General features: G+C 41.8%; 1 protein-coding gene across 1 annotated transcript in view; it reads left to right on the top strand.

Annotated features, from left to right (window-relative positions):
* Positions 1-22870, top strand: part of PI4KA (phosphatidylinositol 4-kinase alpha) — a 54181-nt gene extending 31311 nt beyond the window's left edge. The window contains exons 20-55 of the mRNA XM_063173435.1: positions 287-395; positions 968-1104; positions 1986-2119; positions 2289-2371; positions 2644-2714; positions 2832-2956; positions 3394-3475; positions 4077-4160; positions 4517-4606; positions 5080-5199; positions 5700-5792; positions 6162-6318; positions 6593-6720; positions 7948-8106; positions 8331-8482; positions 9233-9340; positions 10062-10189; positions 10266-10385; positions 11025-11104; positions 11242-11435; positions 12159-12249; positions 13027-13194; positions 13750-13803; positions 14766-14886; positions 15187-15316; positions 15434-15504; positions 16389-16461; positions 16598-16668; positions 17230-17339; positions 17931-18035; positions 18519-18644; positions 18954-19074; positions 19721-19880; positions 20715-20804; positions 21005-21088; positions 22165-22870. Of these exons, the coding sequence (XP_063029505.1) occupies positions 287-395; positions 968-1104; positions 1986-2119; positions 2289-2371; positions 2644-2714; positions 2832-2956; positions 3394-3475; positions 4077-4160; positions 4517-4606; positions 5080-5199; positions 5700-5792; positions 6162-6318; positions 6593-6720; positions 7948-8106; positions 8331-8482; positions 9233-9340; positions 10062-10189; positions 10266-10385; positions 11025-11104; positions 11242-11435; positions 12159-12249; positions 13027-13194; positions 13750-13803; positions 14766-14886; positions 15187-15316; positions 15434-15504; positions 16389-16461; positions 16598-16668; positions 17230-17339; positions 17931-18035; positions 18519-18644; positions 18954-19074; positions 19721-19880; positions 20715-20804; positions 21005-21088; positions 22165-22216 (3981 nt within the window). The 3' untranslated portion in view covers positions 22217-22870. The remainder of the gene's footprint in view (positions 1-286; positions 396-967; positions 1105-1985; positions 2120-2288; positions 2372-2643; positions 2715-2831; positions 2957-3393; positions 3476-4076; positions 4161-4516; positions 4607-5079; positions 5200-5699; positions 5793-6161; positions 6319-6592; positions 6721-7947; positions 8107-8330; positions 8483-9232; positions 9341-10061; positions 10190-10265; positions 10386-11024; positions 11105-11241; positions 11436-12158; positions 12250-13026; positions 13195-13749; positions 13804-14765; positions 14887-15186; positions 15317-15433; positions 15505-16388; positions 16462-16597; positions 16669-17229; positions 17340-17930; positions 18036-18518; positions 18645-18953; positions 19075-19720; positions 19881-20714; positions 20805-21004; positions 21089-22164) is intronic.
* The last annotated feature ends 2190 nt before the right edge of the window (positions 22871-25060 follow it).

A 25060-nucleotide genomic window follows, 5' to 3' on the forward strand; every position in this document is an offset into this window, starting at 1 on the left:
TATTATGTATTCTCCTCAGAGGTTACTGTATCAGCATGGTGTTATTCCTGTGTAAAACAAAGGAAATTCTTACTTCAGGCATCTCAAAGTTAGCCTTTCCGCTCTCCAAAAAGAACTTAATTTCTATAATATAACAATAGTAATATAATGCTAGTTTTCATAGGTGACAAAGAATATTACCTTTGTAAATCATAGTAAAGAAGGTACATGAGTTGATTCCTTAGTGTGGAATTAATTTATTCTGACTCCCACCATTTTCTGATGTTAATTTTTATTTCTTTGGTAGCTCACTAGACGCTTGCCGCCCATCAAGGAGGCCAAGCCCAGGCTGCAGAAGCTGTTCCGCGATTTCTGGTTGTATTCGGTGCTGATGGGGTTTGCTGTGGAAGGCTCAGGTACCCTGCATTGCTGCTCACATTTCAACTCTTGATGAATCTAAATACAACTCTCTGCAAACCATTCCCAGTAGCTGGAAGAAAAATGACAGGCATATAGAGACTTCAAAAGAAACAGCTTACATGACAGTTCTCTGGTGGGATTTCTTTAAATCTTTGCAGTTTTCTTGTCAGATTCAGCACAATACAGTTTGTACTTAGTTCTATTCCTAATAGCTTTAGTTATGGGTTTTGATAGCTGAAATGTTATGGGTTAATAGCAGTTTTCTTGTCAGATTCAGCACAATACAGTTTGTACTTAGTTCTATTCCTAATAGCTTTAGTTATGGGTTTTGATAGATTCCTGAAATGGAAGATAAGACACATGGGGTACAATGATAACTAAGTAGAAGCTTCACCTAAGTACACTTACTAAGTTTGGAACATGGATCATGCGTGTTGAGTGTCTGTGCTTAAGAGCATGAAAAATCTGCCCTAGAAGTAGTGCAAAACTTGATAATGCAGGTAACTTTGTGAAACTTGATTTTTTTTAAATCCCTCATTCTACCTTCCTCTTTCTACTTCTGTTCCAGGTCTTTGGCCAGAAGAGTGGTATGAAGGTGTGTGTGAAATTGCCACCAAGTCTCCATTACTCACCTTTCCCAGCAAAGAGCCACTCCGATCTGTTCTGCAGTACAATTCTGCCATGAAGAATGACACCGTGACTTCTGTAGGAATTAATTTCTTCTAGTACCTCCTTCCATAGTGTCTGCCAGTGTTAAATGACATGGTACCTGTGATATATTGAAATAGCACACCCCTTCAACCTGCATCCTGTTAATGAAAAGCAGCTATGTTACACTATTCTTCTCACATCAGGGTGCATAAGTGACTTGGGGTCAGTTTTATGGAGTGTTAATACAAATGTTTAGGGGGAGTAGTAACACCACCTTGATTAGGTGTAGAAACCAAGTCTTTGTGGAGATGGAAGTCTCTTAGTGCTTTTTCATCCATTTTGTACCTGACAAAACTTGCACTGATTGAAAAAAGAAAATCAACAAAGTTTGAAAGGAAACAGCACATTCAGGCTTTCAAAGAAATGTTACATCTGCTCTGGCTTGATACTGGTATTCTTCTTTCTCCCTAGAATTTGTAGGGCAGATTTTGCAGGACAGATTTTGCCCAAGGGCTCTTTTTGGCTGATGAAATCTCTTTGGCTCCCAAATAATACAGAAATCTGCATTGTGCCTGGATACATAGTTCTGTGACACCAAAGACTGGCACTAGTCCATGAGGTCTCAGGAGCTGGACAGTGCTGATGTTGGTCAAACTTCATGCATTTAGTGTAGGAATTGTATTTCTTCATTGGAATAACTGCATGGGAAGTACTGATTATTACTGCCAAAAGCTTGATTCCAGATTTAATTCTGTTCTGTATTTGAAGCATTGTAACTTGCTGAGTCAGGGGAGTTTGGTCTGAGTCTGCAGGCAGAAGCATCCTGCCATATTGTTTGTGAAGGTTGAAATATTAATGAACAGGTGGATGAATGTTTGAGGACACAAACTGATACAGGACTCCCACTTCAGATAAGTTCATGTATTCATCTCTAGGCTGAATTAAATGAACTACGGAGCACCATCATCAATCTCTTGGATCCTCCTCCAGAGGTGTCAGCACTGATCAATAAGTTGGATTTTGCCATGTCCACCTATCTCCTCTCTGTTTACCGCCTGGAGTATATGAGGTTTGTGTTTATCTATATTTCATTTTTTCACTTATGAAACAGCAAAAAAAAACCCTAAAACAAAACAATCAGTAAGTTCCTGAAACAAATAAAATCGGAAATAAACAAAACCTGAAACAAACAAACAAAGCCCCAAACATGCCAACTTAAAAAAACTCTCCTTCCCTAGGGTGCTGCATTCAACTGACCAAGATCGCTTCCAAGTCATGTTTTGCTATTTTGAAGATAAAGCGATTCAGAAGGACAAATCTGGTAAGATTTGCCTGTCTAGGTTTCCTCTCAACTTGAGGTATGAGGCAATTATCTCCAGGCCTGCAAAGCAGAAACAAATCAAGCAGCTATATAACAAAATGAATCATGTTCACCAGATTGCTGCTGCTTCATTCTTGCCAAGAACACTGGTTTTGTTTTGAAACAAGTTCAATATTGGCTGAGTAAACACAAACACTTTTAACTGTTAAGCTTGGTTTATAAAACAAATGTAATTTTTACGATGAAACCTGTCACTTCTCTCCATTCCTCAGGCATGATGCAGTGTGTGATAGCTGTTGCTGATAAGGTGTTTGAAGCTTTCCTGACAATGATGGCTGATAAAGTAGGTTATCTGGGAGCTAAAATTTTGAATTTGTATAAATGTTCTCATTTCAGTTTATGAAAGTGATTTTGTCTGTTCCTTTAGGAGCTTCATACTTCTCTTTGGCATGTTTTTTAGCCTAAAACTAAGGAGAATGAGGAAGAGCTGGAGAGACATGCTCAGTTCTTGCTGGTGAATTTCAACCACATTCACAAGAGGATCAGGAGAGTTGCAGACAAATACTTATCTGGGCTGGTAGACAAGTGAGTACAGATTTCACATTTCTCTTTTCACAATGACTGTTCAGCGGTTGCTTAGGCACTTGGTGACACTGGTCAAGTGGATTTCTTGGCTGCTACTTCTGCTGAAACCATGCTGTCTCCTTGAAAAATTACATTCAGTGGTGTTTTTACCCTGAGCTCAGAAACCCCTGGTTAAAATGTGTGTCTGCTCAGTATTGCCATGGGTGGAGCAAAGCAAAGTGCCCATGATAGAAATGCAGTCTGAGCTCCTGTGCAATGGCTCTCCTCAGCTTTTGGCTCTGGATAAAGCCAGGCTGTTGTGAGGCTTTGTGGCTTCTATTGAGTATGAGCTCACCTAGGGATGTATAATCTGGCTCTTTGAGCAGCTCCCTTGATGCAATAAGGGCCTTCCTCAGCTCTCCATGGTTGTTGTATTTCTGAATTCTGTCTTGCTCTAGATTTCCTCACTTGCTGTGGAGTGGAACTGTGCTGAAGACTATGTTAGATATTCTGCAGACATTGTCTCTGTCTCTTAGTGCAGTAAGTGCTTTTCTTTCCTAGAATTTTTTTTGCTTTGTTCTGCATTTATTTGATACTTGAGTTTGTAATATGGTTTTCCTTTTACTAAGATTGATAAAATCTTAATTTTAAATTCTGTGAAGCAAGAATTATCATTGCAACCCTATTTCATAAGTACTAAAACTACTGCTAAGAGGTTGTCAGATGTGGTTTGCAACTGTTGAAATGTCTCATTTGAAGTAAAATTTCGGTGATGTTTTTCTGGTTTGTGGTTTGTTTGGCCTTCTGTGAATTATGGAATTCAGATTATATTCTCTCCAGTCTGTGTGTGTGTATCCATATTTCCTGAATCTGTTACATACTAGAATTTTTGAAGATGGAAATGCTTTTATAGAATTTTATTTTAATACTAAATGTTGAGGAAAGTGCTTTGGATTTTTGAAATTATATATTCTAAAAATCAAACTGGAATGCAAACAGTTTCTTTTAGAGGTGTTCCAATTGAGAGCAAGTGTCAGCAAAAAAGGTTTGGTAATCAGGCTTCTTGTTTGCTACCTGTAGTGTTAATGGCAGGTGGTGATGAATTCTGACTTACTGAGAGTTCATAATTGTTTCTATTTAGGACATTCACAAGGACCAACCATACTATGACATTCCTGATGCTCCCTACAGAATAACAGTCCCTGACACACATGAAGCCAGAGAGGTGAGTGGCCCTCCTTGATTTATCAAAGAATGAAATAATGCCTTGTTTCATAGCTTGGAGATAAATTGGTGAGCGACTCTGAATGGTCATTTTTTAAAAGTACTTCACTAGGTAAGATTTTTATAATAGGATATGACACAGTATTTATGTTTTTCTGAATTTAAATTATTTTACTTTACCTGAAGCGTGACAGTTCTTTGCTAATCAAGGGCACATTCAACTGTTACAGAAAATTTTAACTGTGTCATGTTGCTACAACTGTCTTGCTCCCTATGTTACTTATTACACCCTTAAGACCAGTTCCTCTTGTTAAATGTCCTGTATTTTACTGATTGTGTTGATGCTTTTTATTCTAGAGTATAGTCAAGGACTTTGCTGCACGCTGTGGGATGATTCTGCAAGAGGCAATGAAATGGGCTCCCTCTGTTACAAAATCTCATCTACAGGTAATGGGCCTGCTTCTGTGAAAATTTGATTTTTGCACATCTTGGACACTGCAAATCTACCTGAGGTTTATATTTCCTTCCCTAAAAAGAGAGTCTCAAGGGTTTCCATCCTTGTGTGAAAGGACAACTAATTACTTTCCCTTCTTCCATGTAGTCCAAACCACTTCATTTCATAAGAGTTTTATTGTCAGAAGTGACTCTTTTAAGAGAAGATCACGGCCTTCAAGCATTTATCTCTATAGCTTTATTTATTTTGAGTACAGAAGGTGTCTTACTCTGTGTATTTAGGAGGGCATTCAGAAAATCTTATTGCCAGGGGTACAATGCCTGGAAGGGATGAGTAGAGACAGTCTTTTGTCACAGTTGTGTGTAATCTAGTTTCCTATGGTTTGCAGTGATGCAGCACTTGCTTATCTGTCTTGTTTTGAGGATAATGAAGTATTCTGGAGTTTGATTGGTTTTTTTTTTTTCAGGAGTACCTAAACAAACACCAGAACTGGGTATCAGGGCTGTCCCAGCACACTGGACTGGCCATGGCTACAGAAAGTGTTTTGCACTTTGCAGGCTACAACAGGCAGAACACCACTCTGGGCGTGAGTATTGTTTGTTCCTGTGTGCACTGATCTCCTCTCTGGGGACCAGTGACAGGAGGCAATGTCATGAAGCCGTGGCAGGGGGGATTTAAGGCTGGGTGTTAGGAAAAGGTTCTTTCATTCAGAGGGTGGCTGGGCACGGGCACAGGCTTCCCAGGGAAGTGGTCACAGCACCAAACCTGACAGACTCAGGAGGTGTTTGGACAATGCTCCCAATGGTGTGGTGTGGTTGTTGGGTTTGTCCTGTGCAGGACCAGCAGTTGGGCTCAGTGATCCCTGTCGGTCCCTTCCAACTCAGGTTATTTTATGATCCTGTATCCATGGAAGAAATACACATAATCCTTACTTGGTTTTGATCACTCCTGGTGTATATAACAATCCTGATACTACTACGATTATAAGCATAAGGAAATTTAAAACATATGTGAAGGAATAAAAAGATAAAGAGACAAATGGTTTGATGTGAGCAGTATAAACACCTTGTTATGGTCTGGCCATAGGCAACCCAGCTAACTGAAAGACCAACTTGTGTGAAGAAGGACTACTCCAACTTCATGGCTTCTCTCAACTTGCGCAACCGTTACGCAGGAGAAGTAAGTACAGGGTTTTCCATGACTGTGGGGTGTCCAGAGGCTCTGGCATCACTTCTCAGGGAATGATGTCCTTCCATCCTGTACTGGTGTATGGGTCTATGTTACATGAAACATAGTCTATAAAGCCCTTCAGGATAAAGAGTATAATTTTCCCAGCTTATTAAACAGATCATTCTAGTGTTAGTCTTGCAGATAAAGCTAAAGATTAGATAAGGCTAAAGATTAGATTGCAGTTAAAGCTAAAGATTTGGTAAAGTAGTAACAAAAGATGCCTCTGTTTGTGGAGTTCCCTAATCAGCGTGTGACCAATACTTAACTGGATTCCTAAAAATATTGTTCTTTGTTGAAACCCCCCCCTCAATTTTACAGGTTTCTGGAATGATTCAGTTCTCAAATGCCACAGGACGAACATCTGACCTGAATAAACTTATGGTCAAAGACCTGAATGCTGCTCTTGAATTAAGCAATACTGAGTCCTACACCCAGGCCATGTTTAAGTTGACTGCACTGCTAATAAGCAGCAAAGGTAATGAAAACCAAATGGAGTTCTGCTTTCTGGTGGTGAATGCCAAGAATAATAAACTACAAAAACTATCCATATACCAACCCAGTATGCATCAACTTGCAGCAAAACTGTGTTTTGAATTTTCTCAATTAAGCTAATACTGGGGAAAAGTCTCCTTAAACCAAAAGCTATTTATTATTAGGAACTGATTATTACTTATGATGGACACCAGTTTCATGCTGGTGTGGAAAGCAGTTTTTCTGTTGGAGAAATCTGAGTGAATGTTTGTTTTCAGACTGTGATCCCCAGCTCCTTCATCATCTGTGTTGGGGACCCCTGCGAATGTTCAATGAGCACGGCATGGAAACAGCAATTGCTTGCTGGGAGTGGCTGCTGGCTGCCAAGAATGGAATAGAAGTGCCGGTAGGAAGTGATTTAATTACTCATTCTCTGCCCCTGTGAGAGGGAAGAGAGAAGATTTTGGGAGATTCACAGATACTGTGAATCTGTGTCAAGGATGTTTAAATGCACTGTTAGTCACTTTAGCCTGCCAGGAAGTCTCAGTTCCTGTATTGTTGGAAGTCTGAGCCACCCCCACGAGGTGGACTGTGGGAAGCAGACCTTTCTCAACAACATAAATGTTACAGCAAAAGAAACCTGTTAGAAACCCAGCTGTAGAATTTACTTTACTGATGAGGTGCATGAACTGTTAATTAATTGACTCTATACTATCACAAACTATATAGAATGGTGTTTTGAAACAAAGAGAAATCAGTGTCCCTGCTCATTAATCACCCTCTGGTATCTGGTATTGCACCATTATATAAAAACATAGGCTTTCAAATGTCCTAATTCTGTAACAGGCTAAGCCAGTTGTATTTTGTGAGATGGGATCAATGTAATAAAGCAACTCAGCATGGTGCAGTGAGAAAGCTGCCTCTGGTAATTGCTTTGCTTAGGGAGCACCAAGTGTTTCACTCGCTGGAGACAATCATCCATCTGAATTTACTTAGTTGAGTTTGCTTGCAGGTTTCAGTGGTTGACTTCTTAAGCATCAGTTTCATTTTTTTCCATTGGGCATTTGGGGAAATGTCTTTGTATCTGAGTGAGGAGAAGAGAGAAGCACCCTTGGTTGCTCAGCCCTCTTACTACAGAGGATGCTGCTCCTGAAAGCAGGATCAGCAAAACTGAATTAGGTGCCATCTTTATGTTGTGCTTGATCAGCCAGAGTGTGTTCAATGTGCTCAGGGGCCAAACCAGGTCCTGCAGGTCACAGGAACCTCGTCTGTGCTTGTCCCTGCTGGGCTCGTCTGGGAGGCAGCAACCTTTAGTGGAGCAGGAGGATGGATGTCATGGGCTGATCTAACAGTTCAGTCTCCTCAGCAAAATGCAGTGCCTGGCTGCTGCTGCCTTTAGTCTCTGTTACTAGCTGAGATTCTGGGGGAGTCTCCCTTACTTTTGTAATGTAGTATGTGAAAGAAACATTTTCTTTCAGGTGGAATGTACAGACTTGTCTCTGCCTCTCTGTCAGCACTGCAGTGAATTTGAATTGATGTAGTAGGTTCTTGTGTGTGCTATGGGGAAAGTTTGTGCTTTTCATGTAAGAAGATGCTCTTGAAACAAGAAGCACTGTCACCTTCCTTTTTGCAGTTCATGCGGGAAATGGCAGGAGCCTGGCAAATGACAGTGGAGCAGAAAGTTGGGCTGTTCTCTGCAGAGCAGAAAGAAGCAGATCCATTAGCAGCCTCAGAGGAGAGCCAGCCAAGGCCCTGTCCACCAGAGGTGACCCCACATTACATCTGGATAGAGGTGTGTATTTTTTCTGAATGTCCCACCTGTGGCAGTCTGTATTTCCTGTTGCTGTGATTTGGGGAAGGACTGGAGTCATGTGCTCACAGCCAGGAGAGCCACTCCGTTTAAATGGGCATAATCATTGAGGGGGAGAAAGGTGTTTGAAGCAGAGAAGTCTAGGGCTGGGCTTTGAAATTCAGAAAGGTCAAAGGAGGCATGGTATGTCTGTCTCTTTTCCTCAGTTTTTGGTGCAGAGGTTTGAAATAGCCAAATACTGCAGCTCTGACCAGATCGAGATCTTCTCCAGCCTCCTCCAGCGCTCCCTGTCCCTGAACATCGGGGGCGCCAAAGGCAGCTTGAACCGGCACGTGGCGGCCATTGGGCCCCGATTCAAGTGAGTGCTCTGGGATTTCCTCCTGCAGTCACAGAAGTGAGAAATAAGGTTATAGGGAGATGGAAGAAAACAGCTGAACACTGCATGTTTAACTTGGCTTCAGGTGCTGAGAATTGCTTTAAAAGCCTGCAGTGATGCAGTCTAAGTGTTGTATTCTTGTTGTATTCATATTTCTCAAGTCCCATACTGTACCAAGCTGTTCTTCTCTGCAGCACAGTTCTTCGTGTCTTCTCAGGGGCTCCTCCTGGGCTCTCGACCCACCCCTTTTTATTCCAGTTACCTTCACAAGCTACAGCTGCTGCCCAACTAAGGACTTCGCAGCTGTAGCTCATTTGGAGTAACTAGGACCCACTTATTTGATAATTAGATCTTACAGGGACTCTGTCCATATATAAGCTCTGTTTTCAAAGCAGAAGTTGATCACTTCAGCTTGAAAGTACTTTTTTGGTGTTTCAGGAAATTTCATGGGATGATTTCATATAGTGAATAGCCCACATCATGGATCTAGTAATGAATCTAGTCTTTGCTTCATCAGTTATTTTCACCTTTTGTGACTTGAAGGCTTTCACTTTCTGTGGTTCCGCAGTCACAGCTTTAAAGCAGACTGGTGATAATGTGAACAGGTTGCTAAGAGCTCTGAAACAGACACTTCTCAGGCTACACTTTCAGCTGTAGTTGTGGTTTGCATGGTGGGGTATTGGTCACCATTTTGGGAGAGCCAACATTTCCATTCTCTATTTTGCTTATTAGGTTGCTGACCCTGGGTTTGTCTTTGCTGCATGCTGATGTGGTTCCAAATGCAACTATCCGAAATGTTTTGAGAGAAAAGATTTATTCAACTGCCTTTGATTATTTCAGGTACTCTTTATGTTGAAACAACTCACTGAAAATGTGTATGTGTTTTTCCTGGACCTTCAGTGATACTTCAGAGCAGCAGCTGATTTTATCCTCTAGTCATTTTTCTTCCTTTCCTTTTTTACCCACTTTAACAGAAACTTGTCTTGTGCTTAAGTATGGTTGATGAATTATCTCAAAGAGGCTTAGGTATTAGTTTCAGGTTTTATGTGTGATTTAAAAAGCAGAAATGTTTCTGTTCTTTTCTCTTTTTTTCTTATTTTGAAGTTTATTCAATGCTCAAAATTGTATCTAGATTTATTAGGTTTAAAGAACTGCTGTTATAGTATGTGTGGCTGAAAATGTGGTTTTATTGTTTTCAAAATACAGACACACTGAATCTGATTATTTCAACATTTGACACAGGCACAAAAGAAAATTTAGTTGATAGGAATGTCTGAATGTGAGGAGGTCACTCAATCCTAATAATAACTTTCAAGTGATTCCAGGATGCTGACAGACTGCTGCCCTAATTTTCAGTTATAATTGGAACTTTGTGCTCTTCAGTCAGACATAATAAAGCCACGAGGATAAAATGTAGTGATGTGTGGTCTCATCCTTGTAGATTTCAGTCAGAATAAAAAGTACAACTTGATTAGGCTGGTGAGGGGTTTTGACTGCTGAGAGTTTTTTTACCCCCCCCCCAGTGCATTCAATATTACATTATTTGTGTGATTTCTTCAAGCTGTCCTTCAAAGTTCCCTACACAAGGGGAAAAGAGGCTCCGTGAGGATATCAGCATATTGATCAAGTTTTGGACAGCAATGTTCTCAGACAAGAAATATCTGACTGCCAGCCAACTTGTGCCACCTGGTGAGTTCCTTTAAGTGCTGTTTTAAAAGTGTCTCATTTCTTTGGTTTCTATATCAGATCTGTGCTCTGTTCTTAGATAATCAAGACACCAGGAGCAACCTGGATATCAATGTTGGATCTCGACAACAAGCTACACAAGGATGGATAAATACTTATCCTTTGTCCAGTGGCATGTCAACTATATCTAAAAAATCAGGTATTTTTTGATTGTAACCAGCTCATTACAGCCAATTTTACAGCATAGTTTATGTTCAGATATTTAAAGTCAATATTTATTTTAAACATCAGGCTCATATTCTGGCAGGCTGTTTAACTACCAGTGCCAAACTCTGAAAATCAAAGGCAGAAAAAGTCTCACTGGTGATAAGCAGGAAAGTTCTGATGTCACCTGAGTTTTTTGATAGAATGTTCAGTTCTGTTGTGCAGGAGAAATAAGACTGGAAGAGATCAAGTTGTATTGAAATCCCGTAAGGAAATTTTTTGCTTTATGGAAACATGCCCCTAGTGCTTTTTGGAGACAGCAGAGTGACATTAGATCATGGACTGTATTTTCATACAGTTTTAAAGCTAGTGCTCCATCTTTTTAGAAGACTAAAGTGAATGCACTGCTGGCTACAATAATATCTCTGTAGCCTGTTGTACTTCATATATTCAAAGAGCACCTGCATGATGAGTGGCTGCAGTGCTGACTTCTGCTGCCACTCTGATCTAAGTTACAGGTGCCCTGTGGTTATTCAGTTCTTCTGTGTCCATGTTTCCAGCTGTGGACAGTTTGAAAATACAGTTTCACCTGCTGATCAAAAGCCACTGAAAACTTTTTAATCCTTTTCTCCAGGAATGTCCAAGAAGACAAACAGGGGTACACAGCTGCACAAGTACTACATGAAGCGCAGGACATTACTGCTCTCATTGCTGGTGAGTTTTCAGAAGGATGGGCTAACTGCATGAATTTCTAATACCCTCCTGTTGTTGCAGGATATATAAACTAAAGGATGAGATTGGGAGTGTTTTGCTTCTTCCAGAAAACCCTTTATTTTTCCTGTTTCCTTCAGGCTACTGAGATCGAACGCTTGATCACATGGTACAATCCACTGTCTTCCCCTGAGCTAGAGTTGGATCAAACTGGAGAGAGCAGTGTAGCAAACTGGAGGTCTAAATACATCAGTCTTAGTGAGAAGCAGTGGAAGGATAATGTGAATCTGGCTTGGAGCATTTCTCCTTATCTTGCTGTGCAGCTGCCTACCAGGTGAGATATTTCAAAAGAAACAACTGCAGCAATTACTGCTGCCGTAGAAGTTGATTGTGTATTTACAGTAAATAATGATAGCACTTGCTGCTGGTTGCAGCCTCTTGCATACTGTCACAACTGTTAGAGACCTTTGAAAAGAAGTAGATTACTTAATGGACTCACTTGGCTCAGTCACTAATGAAGTCCACCTGCCTTTCCTACCATCTACTCTTTGCCAGCGCTTAGACAGTGTTTGATTCAGAAGAAATCAGGTTTGTTTTTTAATACCATTCAGCCCATTAGCAAGCATAGCATTTAAGCAGTGCTAAAAGTATCTTGGAATGCAGTGGTTTTGCTAGATATTGGCTTTACTATTATAGGAGAATTAGCATAGTTGGCTCCAGAAGGGAAAGGAAATTCTTTCCCCCTTACGACAGTGATGGTTTTTGCCAAGTAGAGTTCTGTACACTGCTTGCTGTAGAATCCCAGACAGAATATTTCAGCCAAGAATCCACTAGTGGAAGTGGGCTGAAATACAACTGGTTTATACAAAAGCACTGGATGAGGACCAGTTGTTTCAGAGTCCCCTTTCCACAGCGTATTGGGGTATGTTACTTCATAGTTGGACTCTTTGTTTATTGAGCATATAGTTTTCTGCCTTCTGCTGTTCTCATCTTCACTTAAATACAAGAAGCCATCAACATTTTCTAGTAATGTTATTGTGTTCCTGGTTACACCTAGGTTTAAGAATACTGAAGCTATTGGAACAGAAGTGACCCGTCTGGTCCGGTTGGACCCGGGAGCTGTTAGTGATGTTCCTGAGGCAATAAAGGTACCTGTGAATATTTTTACTGTTACAGGGCCCCAGGAGGCCCATTTCACTCAGATATATTGGAAAACACCATCTTGATTTACCACGGTGTATGTTCTAATGCTGCCCATATCTCTGGTAGGAGAGAATGACAGAGCAGCTGTGGAAATAGGATGCTGAGAGGAGAATCACAGCAGTAAGAGGAGGTAGCCAGTTAGTTAGTGGTACACTTTACTTCTGGGTATTCTCACTGTACACAAAAGGGTTCAAAACTCATCACTTGCACTACAACCACCATTTCTGTTCCTTTGACATAATAAGTGAAAAGATCACTGGGCCAAGCCATGATGAGGGCTGCTGTTGAAGTTATTTCAAGCATAACCTTTTCTGTGTATCCAGAGGCCAAGGTCTGGAAGTGAGGAAGGCACATCATGCTGATCTGCTGTAGAGCACTTTACCCTGTGAGGGACAGTCTTGTCAGAGCTGTGTTCTGTACATCACTTGTAAAATAGATGGCAGGAAAATGGAACCATTTTTGACTCTCTCAAAATGACTCATCCTTTATTTTTTCTATCTGTTCAAGAACTCCTGGATTGTGCTTTTAGTAACTTCATTTGGTATTCTGGGAGGTGAGGTGATTCCAACAGGTGATTCCATGAAAAAAAAAATGCATTAGATAAAACAGCCATAGTTTTGTAAAAAAAGAATGTTCTGTATTTCACTTGCCCTGTCTAATGTGTAGTACCCACACATCAGTGAGTGCTACAAACCCCTGATGTGTCTGACCTGCTTTTTCAGTACCTGGTTACCTGGCACACCATCGATGCTGATGCACCTGAGCTCAGCCACGTCCTGTGCTGGGCACCCACAGATCCACCCACTGGCCTGTCCTACTTCTCCAGCATGTACCCACCCCATCCTCTGACAGCCCAGTACGGAGTTAAAGTCCTCAGATCTTTCCCTCCGGTAAGAAGAGTTCCAAGAAAGCTTCAACACTGCAGGGGAAGTTCTGGCCCTAGTCACTGTGGCCACAAGTTTCATTGTAATGTTTCATTGTATTGCCATGCAGAGGCATGTGCTAAATGGGCATAGCACACTGCAGAATGTGCACACAGTGGGATAGAAACTTGGAGCTGATTGTCCCATGTAAACCTGGCTCATGTATTTGCAGCTTTGTTGTAAATGACACCAAGCTGAATTCTTCAGACTGCCCTTCTCAAATCATCTCTTTTGCCTCTTCTTTCAATGACAAAGTTGTTTCTTCTAAGGTGGAAGAAAGCTGTTTTTTAGCACTTGTCAGACTTCTATTAGGATTATGAAGTACATGATTATTAATTATATTTTTGAAGGGAGTAACTAAACAGAGTAATACTTAGATTTGAGAGGGTTGCATACATAGTTTAAAATGAAGAGGCAGTGGGATTTTGTTTATCACTTAACTGAAAGGAGCTTTTCTCTATGTATGTGACTCATCTTCCCTTCTGACAAAACAGTAAAACCCTGCCATCCCTTCTCTTTCAGGATGCCATTTTATTCTACATTCCACAGATTGTTCAGGCACTGCGGTATGACAAGGTGAGAGTATGAATCAGCTACATGTGAAGTAAACAGATTTTTAATGCAGCTTTTAGATTTAAAACAGTAAATCAAAAATTAGGTGTAATCTAATGCTGCTTATTATTATCCTATCTTTAATACATAGAAGAAAAATTATTGTCTCTAGAGGCTGGCTGGTTTTGGATACACCTCTTTTATGAACACAAAAACCTGAGAAAGGCTATGTAGCTCATCTGTCAGAAAAGAGGTTTTGTTATGGGAAACCCCAGGTGAGGACTCTGAATAGAGCTTTTGGAGGTCTGCATGAGACTACCAGAAATTAAGTTAAATCATTACCCTTAATCATTTTGCTGTAGAGTTAACCAGAGAAGACATCCAGGGGTGTCTTGTGCTCTATCACATGTATGAAATCAGATCTCAGCCTTATCTTGCAGAAGCCAAAGTAAAGCTTGACAGCCAAGTTCAGAGTTCATTAATGTGAGATCATTCTACCTGCCAGCGAGGCAGTGAACTCTGCTCAGTGCTTTATTTTCAGGTGAACATGTTCCCATCCCATGGTGTAGGTGACTGTACAGTCCCTGTGACACTGTGTAGATTTCTGGTATTACAGGAGCATGTAGCAATGCCAGGCAACACCTGTGTCCCTGTTACACTGTGCTTTGTACACATAGTAGAAGATGCTCTGAGCTCAAAGAGATTTGAAATCCAAAAAGAACAGATGGAAAATGGCCTAGTGGTGGGGAAAGGCTGATTAGAATAACAGAATAGGTCAATAACAAAGCTGAAAACAATTTAAGATCAGTTTGCTACCTTTAAAAATACACTGTCATTCATGTCTTTTTAGCAAAATGAGAGGGTGCAGAGGTCTTGTTTTCATCCATTTAACACTTTCTGTGTTTGAAGAATAGCTGTTAGAAGCAGTAATATTGAGTCTGAGAGTTGTAGAACTTTGATCCTATCTGGTCTGCCTGTGGTTGCAGATGGGTTATGTTAGGGAATACATCCTGTGGGCAGCTTCCAAATCTCAGCTCCTGGCTCACCAGTTCATCTGGAACATGAAAACCAACATCTACCTGGATGAGGAAGGACATCAAAAAGATCGTGAGTGCTTTAAAATGTAATTTGACTTGACTCCTTTCCTTTTCCCAGTCCAATCTAAATCTTCTTCCTGCTTCTTGCTTGTCAGGAAGAATTATTTTAGCTGGGAAATTCTCTTTTACTTATAGAGGTAGGGCCCATTCTGCATCAGTGCCTGATAGAGTCTGCCAAGAGAGACAGGGTGCTGCTTCCCTCAGTACCTTTTTCTGAATACTATCCAAAGGTGCTGATTTCCATCAGCCATGTAATTTTCCTTTCTGAAATGAGCTTCTGACACAGATGCTTCCTTTTTTTCATATGCAGCTGACATTGGGGAACTTCTGGAGCAGTTAGTGGAGGAGATAACTGGCTCATTGTCTGGCCCAGCCAAGGAGTTCTACCAACGGGAGTTTGATTTCTTCAATAAAATCACCAATGTTTCAGCCATTATCAAGTAAGAATTGTCCTTCAGAAATTGTGCTCTGTTTGTGTAAGTTCGAAACAAACTTGAGGCTAGTGTGTAGAGTAATGTATAATATGCAGGTAATTAAAAGGTAATTCATCTTTCTAGGCCATTCCCTAAAGGAGATGAAAGAAAAAAAGCTTGTTTGAGTGCTCTGTCTGAGGTGAAAGTGCAGCCTGGTAAGATGTCATTTAGTCATATAAAATTGTGGGCTTTTGCATTCAACATGGTTATTTATTTTCTGCAAGCAGATCTTGAAATCCCTATGAGTGGCTGTTTGTAGAGATTTCAGTTTTGGTGCTGGTGGCTGTTCTTGTGTGATTATTTCTTTCTTGAAAAAAATTCAAATATTTTTGTCCATCCAATAATTTCTATATGGTGCATCAAAACTTACCCAAAAGCAAGTTAGGTAATGCATGTAGTGGATAAAAGTAGAAGTGTGTGTCTGAAGAGGAAGGATAAATAAACTCTTTTGCTTTCTACCACCTTCTTTTTTAAAAAGACGTGGTGTTTTTGAGAAGTCTTGTTATCTCAAGAATGAAGCACGTCCAGTTCCTTTAATTCTCCCCTTTCTCCCATTCCCTTGAAATGTCATTATCTGAGGGTACTCACAAATCTTGAACATGCATTTTCCCAGCCTGAATCTTCTCTTTAAAATGGAGTTTAATGGAGGCTTTTCCTGACCTCTAACAGGTCTCAGACCTTGTACCATGTGTTGGTGGCTGAGGGCACGGCCCACTGGGGCTGCTGCCACATCTAATTCAGGACTGTTGTAAGAGATGTCCTCTCTGGACCTTTCTGTGGTACAGCTTCTGCAGTATTAGCTCAAAACCGTATTTTATTAGTTTCTGGAAATCTCTCACTAATGCAAAGGATGCCACATCCTTCATGGCTCACTGTAATCTCCAGTTTCTCTCTGACATTAACTGGAGACTGTAATCTCCAGTTTCTCTCTAACATTAATTCAAAACTATGTACTGAAGTTGTGGGCACTAACATCAGTTATTGTCCAACTTGCATTGTCTCACAGTGGATTTGTCCTCAGCTGTCTGCTGTTTTGCAGGCTGTTACTTGCCCAGCAATCCTGAAGCAATCGTTCTGGATATTGATTACAAATCAGGAACTCCTATGCAGAGGTACTATGCTCTTGTTATATTTATTTACATATATATATATATTTTAAGTTAATTAATGACATTCAAGTATTTTTCTGTAAATTTTTGTTTGGCTAATTGCACTCATCATCATCATCTTGTTTCATCTGTAATTTAGTGCAGCAAAAGCACCCTATCTGGCCAGATTCAAAGTGAAACGATGTGGAGTCAGTGAGCTTGAAAAAGAAGGTAACTGCAACTTAATCATTGATACTACTAATTAATAGTCAGCAATGCCTTTAAAACTGCCTGCTTTTAGTGACCTGTACCACTGCACAAAAAGAATTTCTGTGTTGAACTTTGTCTGCCATGATTCAGCTGAGAAATTAAACTGGATCAAAGGAAGAGAGAAGAAAATGCTGAAAACTTAATTTTTTTTAAAGTCCCAAGAAGCAAGCCACATAGGGCTCTTGAGGAAATTATAACAGTTACTTTAAACTAAAATAGAAATCACTGGCATTTTCTGGGTTTTTAGATAGTAGCAAAATCCAGATTTTTGCATATTTTCTCTCAGGCATTGCAGACATTTATTAGATAAATCACAAACACTGGTTTGAGATGTTCTAATTCCAGTAGACAAAGGGAACTATCGTATGATAATTGCTTTGTAAGGCAGAAATATCTGTGTTGCACCTGCAGTGGAATGCTGTGGGTTTGAGTGCAGAGGGCTTGTCGTGACAGAAGATTTAAATTAAATTCATGGACTGATTCAAGTGCATGTTTGGGTTTGGCTTGGTTCCCTTGTTGCAGGTCTGCGCTGTCGCTCTGACTCCATCAATGAGACTGAAGAGGAGGATGAGGACAGTCAGAAGGTTTGCTGGCAGGCTGCCATCTTTAAAGTGGGCGATGACTGCAGACAGGTACAAAGCTCTTGGGGTTTGCACTTAGAGGAGACAGATTTGTAGGTGATAATGCATAAGAAGGAAATAATTTTAATATAGAAGTATTTTGCTTTGGAACTTTGGTAATCTCAGTTATGTACTGAGAGGGAGAACTGTGTGTACCCCTAGAGAAATTCTGGTTTGGAAGTAAAGGCCATTCTGTCAACACAGGTTTACCAAGCCTTAAAAATTTTTCACAGAATTTATTTTTCAATTGAGCTATTGGTAATATAGCTTTAGTTCCTAAGGTGGGATCTTGTACATTGAAGTTTGATTGATTAAGAGGGAATGCTGGTTATTATCCCTGGAATTATTAATAGCCCTTTTATCAAAGGGTGATAGGCAGTTCATTCTTAGGTCAGCAGTTAAATCATCAGTGTTGCGTGCTGCCCACTCACACAGCATTTATCAGTTCCCTTTTTGATTCCCCCCCTAGTGCATAACACAAGCTCACATCTGCACACCTGCTTAACTTAATGTGCACTTCAGAGTTCTTCAGAGCATGTTTATAATCCAGTTTATGACCTGTAACCCCTGTAATGTTTATGCAATTTTTTTCTTGTCTGACAGGACATGTTAGCTTTACAAATCATTGATCTCTTCAAGAACATATTTCAGCTGGTAGGCCTGGATCTTTTTGTGTTTCCATACAGAGTGGTGGCCACAGCTCCTGGGGTAAGTGAGCAATTAACTGTAGTGCTGTAGAAAATTAAAAAATACTTTCTTCCAGCACAAATAAAAATTCCATTCTACAAGGAAGTACTGCTCACATCACTTATGCCAAATATTTGGAGTACCAGCAATAGAAAGTGTCTTTCCTCTCCTGCTTCCTGCTTTTCTAAAACTTTTGGCTCTGAAATTTTGCTGCTTGCAAAATTTAGTTTGCAAGCAACAGTGGTGCTTGCAAATGTTAGTTGTTTGATTTCTGGGATTATGTTGTCCAAAGCAGTGGAAAGTCACAGAGTTTGTCTTAGTTACATGGAAATCCTAAAAGAGAGGATATACTTTTTTTTTAAAACTAATAAACTAGAAATTCTGTATTTGGTGATCTGTAGGCTTCCCCACATTTCCCAGAGAACCTGTATGACTGCCAAGAGCCATGAACAAAGTATATTTGGGAGCATGCTTTACAAACCTCTTCCTTTTCTTGCCCTGCAGTGTGGTGTTATTGAGTGCATTCCTGACTGCACATCCCGTGACCAGCTGGGCAGGCAGACAGACTTTGGCATGTATGATTATTTTACAAGGCAATATGGAGATGAGTCTACCCTTGCATTCCAGAAGGTAAAATATCAGTGGGCAAGCATAGCAAAATATCAACTGAGAAACATTCTACCTATAAGAAATAATGACAAATAATTGCACAATGACTACTATAATGCTGTATCTAGTTCCTGATGCTGATAATCCATTTTTAGCTATTAGTGAGTTAGCTAGAGAAGTAATTGCAGCTATAGATGTATGGAGAATGTCATTGGACATTGCTTCAAATTAATCAGGAATGGAAGAAAAAAAGCTTTGTCTCATCTCCTGATGGACAGTTATTAAATTCTGTCAGTTGTTCTGATTTGTTTTAACTTGCTGTTTGTACAGGCCCGCTATAATTTCATCCGCAGCATGGCTGCCTATAGTCTGCTCCTGTTCCTGCTCCAGATTAAAGACAGGCACAATGGCAACATCATGCTGGACAAACAGGGACACATCATTCATATTGGTCAGTCATATGCACCTCTGAATGTCAGTTCTTACCTTTGCTTTCTGCTCTTAAGTATTGCTGATAACAGACAACAACCCATTTCCCTTTGAGATCCATCTGTATACTGGTTTCACTGTTTGTAAACATTCATGGAAGGTTTTCATGCCTTCATGCCAAGTGTTGTGTGTTTGTGTTGGCTGCTTCTGTGTCAATTTAGCTCTGCAAGGTTTTGTCAGGTTCAGGAAAGTATATACACACATATGTATGGGTGTCACATGTTTATGTACTCATGCATGGATACTTGTGTGTATGTGTTTAATTATAGAAATGTCTGGGGATTCCCTTCATCACTGCAAGGGTATGAATTAAACTCGACAAGTAAATTTATATAGTTGTGTGAGGCTGTAACCTCTGCTTTAGCTTTGCTTTTCTGGAACTGCACAAATATTTCAGCAGTTTATTTGATATCATCATTCTTACATGTATTCTCATGTCATGGGGATGATGCTTTTGTTGGTATTCTTACACTTCACCAAGTCTATTTTCCAGTTGGAGTTAAAATATTTACATTAATACATGCAATCCACATCTCTTGCTTCTGTCAGCTTTAACAGCACACAATTAACCAACAAAGCTTATGAGGCAGTTTATCTTTTGTGCACAGATTTTGGATTCATGTTTGAGAGCTCACCTGGTGGAAACCTGGGCTGGGAGCCTGACATTAAACTGACTGATGAAATGGTGATGATAATGGGAGGGAAAATGGAGGCAACACCATTCAAATGGTTTATGGAGATGTGTGTCAGAGGCTATCTGGCAGTCAGGTAAGGTGTTCTTAGCTGCTCAAAGTGGAAGTTCTTGCATGCCCAAAGCCAGATGAGAAGAAATTTATAACAAATGTTGATTTGTAGGGAATCGGTGCCCAGTAGTCTTGCAAACTTTGAAACAATGTAATAATCATGCTATTTTACATCTTGTCTTTGTTGTATTTTTTCTGTCCTTATGTTATACTTTAATATTTTATATAGTCAATATATAAATGTGATGTTTCACACATTTCCTCACACAATTTAGTGCCCTGTTAATACAATAAGAAATTACTGTCTTGGAATCAAGATCATTTTGGTTCCTTGAGGGGAAACAGTCTGGACAAGTTCTTGTGGCAAAGCAAATGTGTCACTCAAGTAGCAGAGTAATAGCCTGGTAGATAATAAATGTTCTGAGCAACAGGACAAGAAGGAGAAGGAAAACTGGGCTGATGTAGCAAAGAATTACCCAGAGTAATTAAGATTACAAGACACTATATTCCTGTGTGGTGTTGCTGGTTTCAGCCTTTTGTACTATTTTGGTGCACTGCTTCACCATTCTGATGCCAAAGAAGTGTTGTTTGCTAAAGCATTACTTTGCATAATCCTTCTTGAGACTTCATCTTGCAGCATTCTCAGTATCTGACAGTCCAGCATAATGGAGTGACATTTAATTAAAGTGACAAATTGCAAGCAATGGTGTAGCTTCACCAGCAAATGTAAGAGGATTATTGTGTTGATTTAATTACAGGAAAAGGTGGGATCCACCTCGTTGAACTCCTCAGCTTGTCTGCTTTACCTGCTAAGGCTGCAGGAGTCTGAATGTTCTGGTTTTGTCCTCTTTTTCTCTAGGCCTTACATGGATGCTGTGGTCTCACTGGTTACCCTGATGTTGGACACAGGGCTGCCCTGTTTCCGAGGGCAGACAATCAAGCTGTTGAAGTAAGTCAGCAATATGTGTGAACTGGAAAATGTTTCTTATTAGAATGTTATGTCATTTGTACCAAGTGGTTTCACAAGAAGTAGCTACTTGCAGGAAGTGAAATCACACCTGGCTGAGCTTGTGCAAAGACACATTTGTACCATGTTCAAAGGAAACCTCACTAATTTTCTCTTATTTGATTGTGATTTTCTGCATATAGACACAGGTTCAGTCCCAACATGACTGAAAGGGAGGCTGCAACTTTCATCATCAAGATCATCCAGAATTGTTTCCTCAGCAACAGGTTTGGCTTCTATGCATGTTTTCTCCCTATGGCTAAAGGAAGACCATCAGGCTTTGAGCAGAGCTGAAAAGTAGAGTTCTATCAGTCAGGTGCCAAAAATTTTTGAGTCATTGATAGTGCAGGACAGAAGCTTTGTTTCTGAATGTGCAGCATCTCCTCTGTTTTGTGCTGGGAAGGAAGACTTAAGTCCAGGATGGTAAAATAGCAAGACTGGTTAGGCTAAATAAATGTAATAGTTAAATATCTTAAGGGCATCTTTTATTATGCTAGATAATACAGACTTTGTGGGATATATTGGAGAGTCTAATATAAACTCTTGTGTAGTTCCCTGTGGGGTCAGCTTGAGACCAGTGCCACTCACTGGCTCAGATACAGCCCCACTAGAGTGGAGGTTCCAGTGCTCCCTAGTGCACCTGCTCAGAATCTCAGATTGATACTGGGGGGTGAAGGCAGTGACATTGCTGTGTGAATGGCCAGAACCAGCTTAGTTCTGACAAGCTTGAGCTTTTCTACCTGTGGCATGGTTAATCTGTGACCTGAATAAGCTCTGCCCATGGATAATTGAGTTATCTGTAACAAGCTGGGATTTGTTTGCTCAGTCGCTCATCAGAGATGCTGCTGTTAATGCTCTTATTTCCCCTGCACTTTTGTTTTCATTATTGGCATTCCCCTTAATTAAGATGACTTTTATTTCCATATAATGCTGTCTCCATGCATCCCTGATGATCTTGATTCATTCATTATGCATTTCCTTCTCCTAAACAAACTGCAAATGCCGTGTGATGTGCTTGTGGCTTATCCAAACACAGGATCCAAACTGCTGATGCTGTTGCCACAGTGGGAAGTGTGGAAATACTTTTTTTAAGTAGTTTAAACAAGAGCAGGATGTTTTGTGCTGTCCATAACAGTAACTAGGCCTTCACAATGCCTTCAAAGGATGGAGGGCTAGTTTTGATTAGCGGCTGATTTCCTTCACCCATGTTTTGTCTCTGTGGGATCCTGATGAATGTTTCTTGACAATTGGTGCAGGGTTTTTTTAAACTTTTCCTTACCTCTGGTTTGCTTTTCTTCTTTAGGAGTAGAACATATGACATGATCCAGTACTACCAGAATGACATCCCCTACTAGACACTAGAGATCCACTGCCCAAGTGAAATGTGCAACCCTGTGCCCTCACTCCAAACTCATGACAAACAGGAGATGCTCGTCACACCTGGCTCTCTACCCTCTGTGTATGTGTGTGTACATGTTGGGTACATCCTGACCATTGCAACAATCAGTTCTGATTCATTCCTTTCTCTATACCAGGTTATATATATTACTGTTATTCCCTGGATTTTTGGAGTTGGGTTGCAATCACAATAAAAATTGTATTACAGTTGTGAATGTGTGAAAGTAGTAAAGCTTGAGGAGTTGGATAATTTTTCATGCAATGCAAGGATTTTATAATGTCTTTAAAAAGTAAATTAAACCCTTTCCTGCACAATCGCACAAAATGCCATGGAAGGGAAGGGTATGGATTTCTCTTTGGAAACAGAAATGTTAACTTGTTCCAATTTTACTGTAGAAAGAGCTTGATAATCATCCAGGGTGGTGATGTCTGTGTAGCTGTATTCATATTTTGCACTGTACATGGTCCCTGCTACATGGTCAGTATTTCATATGTACATGAAGAATGTATTTTTTCCTTTTGTGTGTTTTAAAAAGAGACTCTACTGAAGATATATTTAATCTATAAAATATAATAAAATACCTTAGACTTCGTGTCTGTTGCAAATGTTTCACCCTGTACTGTTTTTATTGTATATACATCACTCTGCACACTTGTGTACTGTTCATTATATTATGCCTTTTCTTTCTAATAGAGAAATCTGATTTATTCTTCAGCTGTTTTTCAGTCTCAAGTGACATTTTTTTATTCGTAAAATAAATGTTTGGTGCAAGAGCTGGAATGTAGGATCAAGGTAAAGCTCCCCAGTGTTGCTAAGGGCCTCTATCCTGGGCTGGGACATAGGTCTTTTGGGGTTTTTTTCCTTATCTACATGCTTGTCCTTCTACATGGGCTCTTCAACACAGGGGCTGTCCCCTCTTTAGGGGATTTTTTTCCCCTCTTTAGGGGGATTTTTTCCCTTTTGGGTGCTTTTCCCGCCTGCCCGGATCGTGCCCTCAGGGAAGGAAGGGGGTGCCTGGCCTAGGCAGGGCCCCGGCGCGCCCCCTGGCGGCTGCTGCGCGAGGGCGAGCACCGGCGCGCGGGGCACGGGGGCCGGCCTCAGCCCTGAGCGGGGCACAGCCCTGAGGGACAGCCAGACCTGGGGGACACCCGCCCTGAGGGACAGCCGCCCTGAGGAGCGCACAGCTCTGAGGGAGAGCCAGCCCGGAGGGACACAGCTCTGAGGGACTCCCAGCCCGGAGGGACACCCGCCCTGAGGAGCGCACAGCCCTGAGGGACAGCCAGCCTAGAGGGGTACGCAGCCCCGAGGGGCAGCCAGCCCTGAGGGACAGCCCGCCCTAATGGGCACTCATACCTGAGGGGCTTCCGGCCCTGAGGGACAGCCAGCCCTGAGGGGTACACGGCCCTGAGGGACAGCCAGCCCTGAGGAGCACCCAGCCCTGAGGGGTACCCGGCCCTAAGGGACAGCCAGCCCTGAGGGGTACACGGCCCTGAGGGACAGCCAGCCCTGAGGGGCACTCGCCCTTATGGGCACTCATCCCTGAGGAGCACCCAGCCCTGAGGGGCGAGGGCGACACGGGGTTATGGCCCCGAGGGCTGAGGGAGACACAGCTTCCAGGGGTGAAGGATGAAGACGTCGCGAGGGAGAACGAGCCCTGAGGGCTGAAGGGGACGCGACACACGGTCCCGAAGCATAAACGGTGAGCGGGTCATGGGTCAGCGCTCCGAAGACGGCTCAGCGCTGAGGGGCGGAGGTATCGTGAGGGAGACCCAGCCCCGAGGCGGGGCCTTGCCGTGGGGTGGGCCCGGCCCTGAGGCGGGGCTCCGTCCTGCGGTGGGCGCAGCCCTGAGGTGGGGCTCTGTGGTGTGAGGAACGCCCAGCTCTATTCGTCTGAGGGTCACGCTGCTGGGACGCCGCTGTGACTTCGAGGAGCATGGTTTGGGGCTGTAGTTGCCCAGTCCGGGGGGTTCCTCAGAAGCTGGGCTGTTGCGGCAGATCAGGGTGGTCTCTGTCTGAGGGGATGGTAGGTTGATGATATGGCTGTGTCCTCGGCTTCCCCTTGGGAGTGTGCATTTCTGAGCACCTCTTAAGTGAGGTTTTAGTCTCCCGGTGTGTCCCTGGGGCCCCGGCAGCAGGAGTTGCTCAGGGGGAACTCCTCAGTCCGAAGCCAGGGTGACTGAGGAGGTCCCTGCAGAGAAGGGAGCGTCACTGAGCTCACAGCTTAGGGAGCCTCAGAGGGGGCAGCCAGGGCAGCGTGTTTTGGCTCTGCCTTCAGGGTGCGTCCTGTGCATGGTGCAGTGGAGGGCCTGTCCCTTTTCCATTGTGGGCTGCATTCAGAATTTACACCTGCTTTTGCCATGGGTGTTAAAGTGGGTCTTGTCTCTTGCCCGTGCAGTGGGTGGCTCACAGTGAAGCGGGCTCTGAGCCCCTTTTCTCATTATGGGGAAGTGCCACTGGCTTTCTAAAAAGGTTTGGAGGCTCATCAGGGAGAAGTAGTATGCAAGGACTGCTTTAATTATTGATTTAATTCAGATTTATTATATAACCAATTTGGACATGGAGTAATTTTGGTGCTCTGTGCCTGCGGCTACTTGAACCTATTTATGCTCCATAGGAAAGGAGCTGATTGACACTACAAATGTGGTGAACTTTCTCACACCTTTCCTTTAACGAGGAACAGGTGGAGTGAGGAGATGTGAAGGCTTCTTCTCAGGGGAGGTGGTGAGGAGTTCTAATATTTTGTTAATTCAAGTCAGTGCTTATGTGCATGTGCTTTCCTGTACCTCCAAATCAATGTACC

Source organism: Melospiza melodia, chromosome 20, assembly GCF_035770615.1.
Source record: "Melospiza melodia melodia isolate bMelMel2 chromosome 20, bMelMel2.pri, whole genome shotgun sequence".
Classification (NCBI taxonomy): Eukaryota; Metazoa; Chordata; class Aves; order Passeriformes; family Passerellidae; genus Melospiza; species Melospiza melodia.